Source organism: Lissotriton vulgaris, chromosome 6 (assembly GCF_964263255.1).
Source record: "Lissotriton vulgaris chromosome 6, aLisVul1.2, whole genome shotgun sequence".
NCBI lineage: Eukaryota > Metazoa > Chordata > Amphibia > Caudata > Salamandridae > Lissotriton > Lissotriton vulgaris.
Genome location: NC_141694.1, coordinates 1163226703 through 1163241230, shown reverse-complemented (window position 1 = coordinate 1163241230; position 14528 = coordinate 1163226703). Strand labels below are relative to the sequence as shown.

General features: G+C 42.5%; 1 protein-coding gene across 3 annotated transcripts in view; it reads right to left on the bottom strand.

Moving 5' to 3' along the window:
• The window catches only part of MAP3K4 (mitogen-activated protein kinase kinase kinase 4), a 474364-nt gene that overhangs the window by 61093 nt on the left and 398743 nt on the right, over nucleotides 1–14528 (bottom strand). For 2 of the 3 annotated variants that reach the window (XM_086927243.1, XM_086927246.1), the window contains exon 17: nucleotides 14017–14121. The exons of the other annotated variant lie outside the window; for it this stretch is intronic. In XM_086927243.1, coding sequence (XP_086783369.1) covers nucleotides 14017–14121 — 105 coding nt within the window. The remainder of the gene's footprint in view (nucleotides 1–14016; nucleotides 14122–14528) is intronic. 3 annotated transcript variants of the gene reach the window in all.

The window sequence follows — 14528 nt, the reverse complement described above, 5'->3', positions numbered from 1 at the left end:
ATTGGGCCAGTTTACAGAGGACCAAATAAAAACGGTCCACAGGTGCCCCTGAAGCACCGGCCCATAGGCCAATGACCGACGGCCCGCCTTCCCAATCCGACCCTGGCCTCACCTATTCAACTCTGCTTTTTAGGTCTCAGCCTACGATGGCTGCGCTTGCGCAGTCTCGCTCGCGAGATTTAATGAGATAGAGAGAATATCACTAGTGAGGTTAAGCCCCGCCCCTCTTCTCCATTGGCTGGTCTCCTAAACGGAGGCCACCCATTGGAGAAGAGGTCCTAGTGACGTTCTTCTTTCTCTTTAAGCCCCGTCCTTTTCAGATTGGGTTCCTTGACTTACTGCTGAAGTAAAAGGTTTCTTATCTTCTTTATGGGTCCAGATGGCCCCATAAAGAAGATAAGGAACCTTTTATGTCCAGGCGCCCAGTCTGAAAAGGCCGGGGCTTAGAGACAAAAGGCTGTGTCATGGCACGACTCCATCTGGTGCTGTTACAATAACCGTCCGCAGGCTACATGTTGTGCTACCCCTCGTGTTGTCACTTGATTTCCACAATGTGTACCACAAGCTTTATTTTCCCACAGTCCTTTGAACTATGGCTACTCCACGGTCCCACGAAAAAAAAGCTCCTTGCGATCTCGCAGTCCGACGGGCTGTCGCATTCTGCAGGTGAGCATTGAGCGCAACAGGGCGACGGCGAGTTGCAGCTTTTCGAGATTCTCAAAGGGTTTATGATACACGATCCTCTTCCTGGGACGGACGGAACTGGGCTGTTCCTGGGGCCTGGGAGTTAAGTGCGAACTGGACCTGTGATACGGGGTGGCATCTCCGGGTCTGCCTGTGTTTGTAGCACAAGGCCCCGGAGTCCCCTCGGGTGGTGGGTGAGCAGACAGTTTCGGTGCTGCTACTGATTAAGAAACCGATGATCACTGTGAGGGAAGGACGATCCGCATGTAGTAACCATAGCCCGGGCACACGGGACGGAGGGGAGGGGTGTGGGGGGGAGGTCAGCATCCGTGCAGGTAGTGTGTACACACAGAGAATGCCAACCAAGATAAGCAGAGGTTTGCGCACTGCTCCGCGGGAGTCCAGGCGGCATGCAGTTGTTTCCCCTTGCACACCTTAGGTTTTTAAAGGTACAGCGCAGCAACTTGACAGCACGCGCTCGCCTACCTTGTTTTTGCCCCCTACTGCAATCACTGTCCGTGTCTCATTCTGAGGCGCGGACTCGCTTTTAGATCATTCCCTCTAGCTAGCCTGGCTGCATTGTTCTACAAATAGAAGCACACCAAAATATTGTTGCACCCCGCCCCCTACGTCTATAAACACCTGAGCCTTCACTTCCACATTTAGCAGGTTAGACTCCATAACAGCAGTTGTCAGGCTCCAGTTTGGCAGTATTCGTGAAGTTTTGTTTGATGCTCTGCCTTAGAATAATGTAACATGTCTCCGTTTCCTGAATGTTTTTTTTATAGGTTAGCATGCCAGGGTGTGTGATATTGGGTTCACAAACTCATATTTGAAACTTTTCTTTGACTTGTTTTATAAAGCCACCAAGTGTTTTTATGACTGCGAGTAAAGTATTGGTTTCTCATACTTTGTACTTTTTTTTCCTATTTTTAGTCTGGTTATTTTTATTTAATGCTACACTGCACACTCAAATCTTTTGAAAACAGTAATTGTTATAGTAAATCAGTAGGTGTCATTTTAACCTTACTTGTACTCTTATTCAGAAACATTGATCGAATATCTCTCACTTTGACATTTTCCCCGATCGCATGCACTATGTTGGTAGTATTTTGGACACTTAGTAATAATAATATTCAGCATTTGTAAAGCACGAAGCGAAGCTACCTCATGCGAGGTGTCCCGGCGCTGGGGGCCAGTAATTTGCTCCGGTGCTGTAAACACTTGGATTTCCCTACTCCTTTATGCTATTGCTTCGCTGGTTGCTTGTGGGCATGCAGATGACGGTACACCCAGTGGGAATTCGCTTCTTTCACTTGCAGTGCAATTCTTGTCTATTAGCCTTTTAGATCTATCCCAGCAAAGTTCCCACGTTCTGCTTCCCATCTCGGGGTTTATTGAGTGCATGCATTTGCCAAACGAATTGTACCACTTCCTCTCTGGGAGTAGTTTATACGGTTATTTCTCCTGCACCTAAACGTGCCAGCAGCCAGAGTAAAAATTGTCTTGTTTATATTCTTGTCCATTTTAGCATTTAAATACAGTTTGCAAGTGTTTGCCTACCCCTAGTTTCTGCATCAACACCCCTCTCGTTTGTGGGTGATGGTGAATTCATTACCTCCCGCCCCAGTGAAAGATCACGAACCCAGAGATAAGCCGCGTTGTTCCCGTTCTGTCCTTAAAGGACAGGATTATCCTATTAAAAGCTATAACCAGAATTTATCCAAAGCATTAGTAAACTGAATGCCTTCATGCCCAACCTCCTACTGCACCCAAAAGGCTCCGCACCCCTGCTTTGGGAAGCATGATTGACTTTTCAGGGGGAAAGAAGTTTGTGTGCATTAGTGATGTAAACGCGACATGCACCTAAGGTTTCGCGTGTTGAAAGAAGTTGTGTTGCTAATAATTATTGTCCCCTTTTATTTATATGTCTCCTAAGCATTCCACCTTGCTCTTAAAAGTTCTTCATGCATAGGCATGCATGGTAGGTGTGGGTGTTTATTTGTCTAGCCGTAGCTGAAACCTTTTGCTTTTACAAAAAAATAATATATATATATATATATATATATATATATATATATATATATATATATATATATATATATATATATATATATATATATATATATATATATATTTATATATATCGAACTCTTATTGGGTCAAACACATTTTACTTCTGCCCACAGCAACATACAGCAGGGGGCAGAGATGCAGCTAACATAATTGCGAGTGAAGGCATCACCCTTTTACAAGGAGCACATCCGCAAACAAAGTAGTTCCCTTCAGTGCCGTGGACTATTACAACAATGTGTGCTTTTTTAAGCAAATTTTGCATTTAGCCATTTTTTTTTTCTCTAAATTTACTGGGGCGGACAGCTTCCCCAACAATAAAGTTTAGCAAAAGCTATGACAGAACAAGTTGATTAAGATATAAAAAACGTGTTTGCCCTTTTGGCGAATGTGCACAAAAGTTAACAGAAGATGTGTAACCACTGAGCCATCTCAATGCATAGTTTTAAGAATTCGGTGGTACTTTGAGGGTGCAGGATGTGTGAGGGTGCTTGTGCCCCTATATCTGCGCACCAAGAATCTTTTCGAGTCACAGGAGTCAGCCACGCACTCTAGGAGTGCACGCAGTACCCCCGCAACCACAACATGCACCCCTGGCCCCGCGAGATGTGGGGGCTCGTCCTGCTGCTGCCTCTGGTGTCCAGCCGGGTGAGTACCTCTGGGGGGGGGGGGGGGGAGACGATTCTGTCAGGTGCCTTACTGGGAGCTGCGGCGCAGCAAGAGCTGCCTAAGATCACACACTGAAGCTACTGCGCCGCAGCGCACCTACCACACAGCACCCCAGCATATCATGAGGTGCGAGGACAGCTGAGGACCGCTGATCATGGCCTGCGGAGAAAGGCGTTCCCATTTCTTAAGCTGGTGAGACAACAAACTAGGTAAGCAGGAACGTAATGTGAATCCGCAGCAGTGGTGGAAGGTGAAAGAGCACTCCAGTGCTGGTATTGTTAGCAGGTCAAGCAGCGATGCCTCTTTTGGGTAACACAAGTAATATTAACTTTCTTTAGAGTTTTGTGATTTAAAGGTGCTGGCACCGCACCTCCTCACTGCCCCCCTCAGTGTGCAATACCTCCTTACTGCCCCCTCAACGCACAATACCTCCTCACTGCCCCCTCAGTGCACCATACCTCCTCACTGAACCCTCAACGCATAATACCTCCTTCACTGCCCCCCTCAACACACAATACTTCCTCACTGCCCCTCTCAGCGCAAATGCCACCTTACTGTCCCTCTCCGTGCACAATACATTCTCGCATTTGCAAGATTAAGCTATAGGCATTGTAAATAACAATGCCATTTATTTATCTGTTTTCAAAACCAACACATAAATAAAATTGTTGTCATTTACAATGCCAATAGCTCTAACGTTTGCAAAGGCGAGACTGTTGCATTGTAAATGCTTGTTGTACTGTAGAATCCAATTAGAGACAGGCCCAACTTTTCTCATTCTTTAAATGGTCATAGGCCAAACCGGCAAAGGCAATAGGTTTTCCCTATGAGACCTATTGGCTTGGCAATGATTTTTAGCCATGCTGTACAGCAGCACGCTAAAAATATATTTTTTTAAATTTAAAACACGGTGTCATTTCGCAAACGCATGTCAACACAAGTTTGCTCCTAAAAAATATAGCAAATATTTTCTCTTTTTATTTAGCAATCCAAGATGGATTAGTAAATACAAAATTGTGCAAAATGTGATTTTCTGTGAAGCAGACAGGCAATCGAGGGCTGGTGGGTGGGTGCCTGCTGTGGTAAGCACATGGACAACGGAACGTGGGATGAGGAGGCACACAGGCAATGCAGGGTGGGACGATGGGGATGAAAAAGCACACCGTCAGCAGAGGGTGGGTGGGATGAGGAAGCACATGGACAATGGAAGGTGGGCAAGTGGGGATGGGGAAGCAAAAGCAAACAGACAGCAGAGGGAGAGAAGGTGGGGATGAGGAAGAACACGGACAACGAAGGAAGTGTGAGGAAGCAAGAACTGCAACAGAAGATTGGCAGACGGGGACGAGGCAAGAATTGCAACTGAGAGAGGGAGAAACACAAGGGCGCGAAAGAGGAATACAAAGCACATGCGGGAGACAGCTGGAAAACACCTGCACTCAGAGTGCTTAACGAAAAAGAAAAAGGTGTACCTCAAAATAAGCAGTGGAAGGACACAAAAAACAGGCCCATGCTCCATGGAAGGGATAAACGCCAGAGAATAATTAAAAGCCCAAAAGCTAGAAGGACAAAAATCGTATACCACTTGTTTACTTGGTTTTATTTGTTTAGTGGTTTGAATGTATGTATTATTATGGTAATCTTTTCAGCTCTGTGTCCTAATGCTCAAAAGCTAGGTATGCTACCATGTTCCATACTTGTTTTTTTTAAACCTGTATCGATTTTATAAGCATTAACTATCAGTTGTTTTAAAAATTGGGATTTAATATGTATTTTACTAATGAAATGTGTATGCCGTGTAAATCTTTTATGGCCATGTAGTGCCGAAATAAAGATCAATTGAAATTGAAATTGAAATTGATTAAAAGCCCAAGGAAGTTGAGGAATAAGACAGGGGAGTAATGGACATCCCTGCAGCACCCGCGGTAGGGGGTATTCTATACATAAAGGGGGACCCCCCTCAGCTTGTCGGCTCAAGTGTTAGGTATTATCAGGGGCACCCTCGACATCGTTTGCAGCCCCCCCCCCCCCCCCTTGCCAGCCCGTCCCCAAGGGTTTCCTATTCCACTGGAATAAGAAGCAAGCAAATGAGTGACAATTAAACCAACCAATGGTAATCAATGGGCAGGCCCTAAGCGCTCTATAAGCTAACAATATAAGTTACAACCCAAGACCTCAAAATCAGAATAGGACGCAGCAGCATTATATGCTCATTATCAAATGTTGCCAGCAGGAAATGAAGCCACGTTTTTACAACGTAACCGGGGACAGTTAACACGAAACCGAAACAGCAGCAGAGTATAAGAAAAGGTCTTTGACATCATAACTGTGGGCTATGTACTGCTATCTTTTTCTATTCGGTAAAAAAACAACTATATTTTGTTTGTCGATATACTGAATGAATAGTCACGTGGTTGCGATATTAAGGCAGACTGCTATAAGCACGGTAGTTTCTCCTGATGTGAATATGACATATAATTGGTGCTACATAATACCACTAACACCACAACAAATATTTTTTGAACTCGTGGAATTCATAACGTATTTTATTTTCGATGGGTAAAAGTAGTTTGTTTAAGATGACAGGCCACTCAAATGCTTGTGAAGTTAGGGGTGCAACGTTCAGCAGTACCACAAGATCGAGCCCGACTTCACAAGTTCTGTTTTTCCTATTCAAGAAGCGTAACATTAAACACATGACCAGGCACGCGTTGGTAGGATCATGTGTTAGGAAGAGGCGTGAAGCCTCACAGACTAGCATATGTAAGCACTTAAATGAAGCACAGAAGCAGCAGGGATTCACCGGTAACCAAGTGTGAGGTCTATCTACTTCCGGGGCAAGGATGAGATGCCAATTGCTGCTAACTATATTCTCTATGTGGTTCACTTCGTTGCTCCCCAGAAATAACTACACTGTAATTTAACGCTTCTGTTGCCATCATGTACTACAATACACCAATGTTACTGACACTTTGAATTTCAAGCAACTCTAAACAGGTAATGGTTTAAGTAATCTAGACAAGTTCAAATAAAGGCCTTAGTTGTAGGAAAAGAATGACAAGTATGTTTTGTGATACCTTGAAAAGCCATTTTGAAAAAAAGCTTGAATTGGAGCTACACAGATGCAGCTGCTGTTGCTGAATACTTTTATTGTGAAACCTCACTAACCAGGAGCATAATCTTGGACTGGACTTCTGCACCCAAAACCGCAAACTGACTCTCCCGTTGACCATTACAAAGAAACAAAATATTCCAATCAGGCTATAATATAAGCAAGCATGCTCAATTTTAAAGTCATCTGTTTGTATATGTATGCCTGAGAGGCACAGACAGGAGCAATTATTTTACAGAGTTTCTCATGCATATGCTCTGATCCCAAATATTGTTACATTGTTGACTCACTTTTTCATTTTTTCACAATGCTGTCTATGGGCCCGACTCCGATGTCGTACCCAACGTCTAGGTCAGCGGTCCAACTGCCAGAATATGATGTCGGCAGTCGGAATGCAGCGGGCAGAGGTAAAGACTGCTGCCTCCGACAGGCTCAAGGCACACAGAGTATGGATGTTAAAAAACATCCCTTTTTCCATTGCGGTTTGGGCTGCGGCCCTTTTCCGAGCCGCAGCACAAGCAGCAATAGAAAAGGGACGGGCATACTGTATTTGGGCAGTTAGGTCCGCCGACTCCTTGTCGGATGATCTCTAGCCCGAAACGATGGTGGTCAGACGCTTGTCCGACTGCCATCATAATGAGTGTTTGATAGTAAAACTCTGCTGCACAATTGTCATGGTCACTGTCACATCTCTCATTGTCTGTCAATAAAAACCATCTGTATTTATACATACTTTATTCGTCATATAAAACATTTTATGAACTTGTGACAAATTTTAAAGCTCTTACCTAGACTGTGCTTAGTGAATAAAACAATGGGGGGACAAGGCACACAAAACAATTTAACTACATTATTTGGGTCTCTTGTTACTTTCGGGTATAGTACTTGAATCCTTTTTTTAAAATAGACCACTACCTCCCAAATGTTTTAGAACCACAACCCACTTTATAGAATGACAAACCTTTGCAACCCATTTAACTTTAATGGCCCGAGGCGGGCAATATTTTTATGCACCAAAAATATTGTGTTTACAGACAGCACATTTTCTACTGATATGGGAAATACATTTCTACAGGCACACATCTTTACTGAAAAAAACTATATGGCACATCAATGATAATGTGTGGAAATCTGGTTTCAGTAGTTTTTTTTAAATCACTTGTGCTTCTCGAGGTACAGTGGCTTGATTTGTTTGATCTTTTAAAAATCGCTTTCTTCAATCACTTATCATAATTACAAAAAGGGCTTCATTTTTGCTCTCCTAACTGCTGAATGTGTACAATTAATTTACAGGTATTTACATTTGGTAGTGTGTTACAAAAAAGACATCTTATAGTCTTTCCATTCACACTGTCTGTATCCCAACAAGACCGCCACATAAGTCACTTTACTTGTCTTTATTTTACTGCAAAGTGAGCGGAGTTTGTAAACCCCAATACTATGTTAAAAAATAAGCAGCAGTTTATCAGAATACATAACTTGACATTTGACAACTTTCTTTAAAGCGCAGCAAATTTGACAAGTTGAATACAGTGTTTAAAGGCATTATTGCTTGGACTTTCGTGACTCCTCAAAAATTGGCTTGTGACCCACAGTTTGGGAAACAATAAAATAAACATTTTTGCTCTAGTGGGAAATACGGTCTTATTCTTGTTTGTACTTCGTACTGCTCAGTGTGAAGTTTATTTGTATTTCGGCCATTAAGCTGATTTGCTCTGACTGTCACCAGGACACTGGAACTATTGGGGAGCATATTTTAAAAAGCCATTTTGGAGTATATAAATGTGTACTCCTTTATCACTTTAAGTACTTTTACAAGCCTTGGTGATTTGGCCAAAAAAACATATACATTGAAAATAAAATGTGAATATTTAGGGAATATTCATACACAATAAGTACAAACAGCGAGGACTGTACTCCCTAAGTACTTTTCTGTAGAGGGTGCCGCTTTTTCATATAGGAATCGATGCACAATTCTAATGTTTGTATAAATAAACGTTGCTAAGATTACCCAGTTTCACTGTAGTTAAGTTACCATCCTTGGATGGAAGCAAAGTTTGGTCGACCTTAAACGATTCAAACTAACGACCTTCAGATCACAGCATATTCCTGTGGTGTGTGCTTAACTTTATGAGCCATCTGGTCGGTAATGTGTGGCATGAAGTAACTCTGGTATGCAAAACCTACTTCACAGTTCTCTGGTGCAGTTACTTATGTGGTAGTCAAAAGTCACTGTTGTCAGACCTGGCCCTTAGGGTGGTCCTCTCACAAACGTTTTGCATTTCACCTCCTCTTTTTGCTGATTACTTTTGTTGGCCTTATGACTCTAAGCACTTTACCACTGCTAACCAGTGCTAAAGTGCATGTGCTTTTCTACTAAACATGATAACATTGGTGTATACACAATTGGCATATTTAGTTTACTTGTAAATCCCTTATAAAGTGGTATACCATATTCCCAGGGACTGTAAACTAAATGTTACTAATTGGCCAGCAGCACTGATTGTGCTACTCACACAAGTAGCCTTTCAAACCTTCTGCCTTGGGCCTGCCAGTACACATAGGCAACCCCTAAGATAGGCCCTAAGAAACCCATAGGGCAGGGTGATGCATATGTACAAGGTACGACATATACTTTTTAGTTTTGCATGTCCTGGTAGTGACTAACACCCAAATTAATTGTTCACTAACTGTGAGGCCTGCTCCTCCCATAGGTTAACACTGTGAATTCCTTAATACACTTTTAAGTTGTAATTCCTGTTTAGAAAGGAGTAGCTTTGGCATATTTTGTATCATTGGAATGGTAATGATAAATCTCTTTACTGCTAAGGTTGGATTTAACATTACTGTTTTAGAAATGCCACTTTTTGAAAGTGCAAAAACACGAAAACACCTAGTGTCCTTTTAATTTAAAAAACAGCAACCACACTATATTCCTTTGGTGGTGGGGTTATTTATTCACCCTACTTTTTCAATAACTCTATTTCTTGTTGTGTAAGGAAACTCATAGCCTTATAGAAAAACACATATCAAAATAACATACACAATTTTTACAACATTTACAATGTTCACAACAAATAACATTGACATTACTTTGACATCATAATCATAAATAAAACACAATACCAATATGTCTTAAACTTCAAAATAACTATGACACTAGACAAATATGACATGTGTGTGCAAAAACTATGCCACAATCTTTTCTTTGGCGTTTTCTAATGTCCTGAAAACATCAATTAACTTTGCCTATTCGTACATCCAATTATTTATCATCATACCGACTTTTGACAGTGGACATTTCTCTGCTCTTATTGGTCTGCATGCCTGCAGCATGAGTCCAATACAGGTTTGGAGTGCGTGACAGCTTGACTTTGTGCTTTCCATCTAGATAGCCACAAACATAGAAAGGTTATGTGTGTCTGAGCATTCATCTGCATTCTGATAGGCCTTCCTAGGAAGGAAGGATGGGAGGAGCTGACACTGCACCTGAGTAGGTAGTGTTCTGTGCCCACACAAAGTGCTGATTACTACTGATAGCCTGGAGCGAGGCGTAAAAGAAGGGCTTCTGTGCACTTCAAAGCCCCCTCACTTCAGAAGCACAACTGTGTATAAGAACTGGTCTCTTCCCCCCTCACATCAGACACTTTTGGACAAACAACTGGATTCTCTCAGAAAAACGGCTGTGCTACATCAAGGACAGACCCTGTGCTGGGCAGTTGACCTGGAAGGCTCGCTTTTCTCCTGTGCTGCCCTGCTGCTCTCTGACCCTGCTGAGGAGAGCTGGACTCTGTCTTGCACTTGAAGTGATCTCAAAGGACTTGTTGGCTTGCCTCCTATTGCTTGAAACTCAGGGCTATCAAAACCTCTCCCCAGCTCCTGTGCCTAGTTCACTGGAAGTGGACGTAGATACTTGCAGCAGAGAAATCAACACATCTCCTGTCATTTCATCAACCCTGTTGCAGGAGAAGAATCTGATCATTGCACTCAGAACTGCCTCATCATATCCGGAACCACCACTTCTGAACGAAACCATTCCCGCCACTGCATGGAGATGATCGATGCATCGCCCTCCAGCGTGGATTAACTCATCGCATCGAATTCTGAAGCATTGCACTAGGAAACCGGCGCTTCATTCAATGGACCTGATGCATCACCTCCACTGCATGGAGGAAATCGATGCATCCGCCTGACTGCAAGGCTCAACATCGAAACATTGCTTGTCTGCACACCACCTCTCAATGTTGCAAACACGATCAAGGTACTCTGTTCACCAGGCCTGCGTGGCTCCTGTCCCTGGATTGCGCTCCATCACAGCCAGTTTGAAATATTGACTTTTCCTAGGTCCAGCGCAACCAGATAATCCCCTTAGGCGCTTTTTGCTTCTAAGTGCTAGAACTCTTTTTATTCTTTACAAATTAACATGTCAACTTCTACTTATTGAATTTTTGTTATTTTGGTCTGAATTTATTTATAAAATTATAGTCTATTTTTCTAAACCTGTAGGGAATCATGTTGTGGTGTCATTGTGTTACTGTGTGAGTGTGTGTGTATGTGCTGCACAAATACTTTACACATTGCCACTTTAGGGACTGCTCTGTGCCAAGCTACCAGAGGGTAAGCAGAGGTCACCTTTTAGTGTGTATCTAGCTTACCCTGACAAGGATTGTGGTTCCTGCAAGGACATGGTCCATACCTCTGCCAACCAGAAACCCAATTTCTAACAACTGTGCTCTAGCCTATCTCATGAAAAGATTAGGTAGCTTAAAATGTGCTCAATATGACTAATTTCCGGACACAATCAAACTAGGCTAGTCAGCATTAGAAAACATATATGAGACAAGAACTGCAAAATAAAAGTGTAGCAACAGATGCTTCCAATCACTGGTAAGAATAACAAAATAGGGTGGGAATGCAATTGGCAGCTGCCTATTCCCTTTTATGCACTGAAAAAAAATTGATGACTTTATTACATGCACCAGACGTTCGATTTTTTGCTTGATATGCAACACTGCTCATGGCAAACTGTAAGCTGTGGTTAGGCATGCATCACTTGTCAAACACAGTGAGATACTTTTAACCCGTTTAGCGCGTCGAACATTCCGCCCCAGTGCGGACGTTCGATCACGCTAACGGGATTCGGACGTCCAATGGTCATGCGCAGCACCAGCGAGGTAGTGCACGCGACGACCGTTGGACGTTCGCAGCACGGAAAGGGTTAACACTCATCCGGACTTTGTTTACAAAGTTGTGGTTTACCTGGCGACCCAAGACTCCTGAGAAACACATGCGACAACAGATGATGTCTCTTTATGACTAACATCTAGTTTACATGGTCACATATAAGATGACATTTCTAAGAGAACTCCTCCCCAGGGCAGTACAGAGTGCATGTCTGTCTGGCTATAGGAAATTAAATTGCAAATGTTTCTTCTTGTTTACAAACTGCTGCAGGAACGCAAGTGGCGCATCTGACATTGTGATGCTGTACAAGATGCATGGTACATAAACCCCAAAAGGCGGCTATGAGATGCACTAGAGCACAAGACTTCTACGAACAACATATGCTATATTTCTTACACTCTCTTAACTTGGTAAAAACCACGAACCCTCTTACAGGTAGAAGATGCTAATATCCATCAGATTGCATCTGCCTCTGTAAATAAAATGCTGAAGCTAAGAGATGATAGGAAAGTGTCAGTAGAGGGAAGGGCCTTTTATATTAAGAGACCTCAAATGGGGATTACTCATGTACTGCTTCTTTTAAGCAGAAGCATGTGCTTGAAGGAACGCTTTTTAAAGTAGCTAGCAGGAAATGTTACTGAGTTTCCTGTTATCTGTGTAAGATCACCTTGATATCTTGAGTAAGTCCGAAGTACTTACATGGATTCCTTCTTTGCACGTATACATTTGAATCATTTAAAAAAAAAAATCTTTTACAGGTGTTTCTTAATGACTGAGGATGAAGCTCAGGCTGATCAGGCACACACAGAGGCACCTGACGACTAAACGCAAGCACTCTGACAATTATGTGTCATGTCACAAGAAGGATACTGTGACCTAGAAAGAAGATATATCATCCCCAAGAGTACAATAGTTCCAAATGTATTTCTAAAGCGGATGGTCAAAGTCAATGGAAAATACCTATTTGGCAACCCATTTGTTAGCCCTAATCAATGATCTTCTACTTCCTGAGATAACATGAGGTTGCGGGTATACATCATTCTGTGACTGCTATCTAACCCAGTGGTGGGAATTCCACTGGGGTTCAGCTGCTTGACATACGGGCAGTGCCAGAACTAATGTTAGGGCATTGCAAGACTCAAAACCAGGAATTATAAGAAAGAAAAACACAGTTGTCATACTTTCTCCATCTACACTTCCAGGATCTGGAATAATAAGCAAGTCAACACCAGAACTACACCTACCCGTATCCTTCTACAATTCAGGAATACATTAAAGACCCAACTCTTCAAAAGTACTATCTCTCCTACACTACACGTACCTACAGATACCCTATCTGATTACAAATAACCCTGGATCCCTGCATCCCTGGGCTAGCACATGTTGGTCAGCATTCCTCTGCTTCCCCGGTTAGCTTCACAATATTTAGGTAAGTAAACATACATATTTAAATTCAATTTTTGCTACTTTACAAGACAGCAGCAGCTCCCTTTTTGATTTACCAAGAAATTGCTTAGAATGTGAAATAGCACCACATCCACAATGCATATCGACTTGCAATGCAGTGCTGCTGGTGGATCATAAATTGACTTATGTCTGCAAATCAAACTCTTGCTACCAGAGTAGGCCATAAAGCATGGGAAATAGTTTTACAGATCCTTTGCCGCACACATTTGGCACTACCTCCATTGCTAATTTTGGAGTTCTATGAATATGAATTCAGAGATGGGAAAAAGGTATGTTAACCACCACTTCTGGAGGTGGTATATTTCTTAAGATTAAAGCACCCTGGTGATAAGAGGCTACTGGCTCATCCAATCGTGGCCTGTTGGGAGGGGGAGGGCGCTTTGAGTTCATATTGTGTGTACTTCCTGCCAAATTAAACATTATGCACACAGGCAGCACTTCTTAAGTTGTAATGAGTGTGCAAAGCCTTTGTATCTATTCTTCTCCCATCACACACACAACATGACTTTTCTCAAGTATTATTTATTTATTCAATTTATAAAGCGCGCTATCACCTAGCAGGCATCCTAGCGCTAAAGTGGCTCAAGGAGGGAGCGAGTAAAAACACAGGGACTGGCCACTACGTCTTGGTGTCTTGGTATGTATGTATAATGGATAAACCCCTAATAAACTATGGAGAGGCCAGATAATTCAATCTGTGGAAGATAATTAAACATCTTTAAAAAAGACTTTGGAAGGCCAGCAGCTTCAGTGTTTCCTCTCTCCCCTCCCGCCGAATGAGTGATGTGAATTGACAAATGACCCCCATGGTGATTAAGGAGTGGCACTACCTGGCATCATTCGCACTGTTGACAGATTTGTGTGAAGCCGGGTCGCTACCGATGGCAGCGGGGCGACCGACTGCCGGGCTGGAGTGGTTCCTCACCTCACGATTGCTGCGATGAGAAGAGAAACTTCAGGAAAGAACAATGAAGGAGGGGAGAAAACAGGTGGGTGTGCTGCACTATTAACTCAACAAACTAAGTACTGATAATGTATCTTGGAGGTTTTTGGAATGATCACTTAAATGTGAAGAAAGTATTATAATTTAGAGATAGTTTTCTTGAAACACTCAAACAAAATGCAGAGGGCATATATCCAAATGAAATCTCCACCTCTTCATTATCTCAAAATATTGTGGCTCAATTTACATATGTACCGTACAACTTTGAAAGCTTTTGTGCTGCAGCTTTTAAAAACTATTTCGAATTCAAACTGGACATGACTATGTTCTTGCTTTTCTTTTTAAACAGGTATGACAAAAGATGGGTCTTTTTCTTGATTCAGCTCTCAGGTTGTTTAC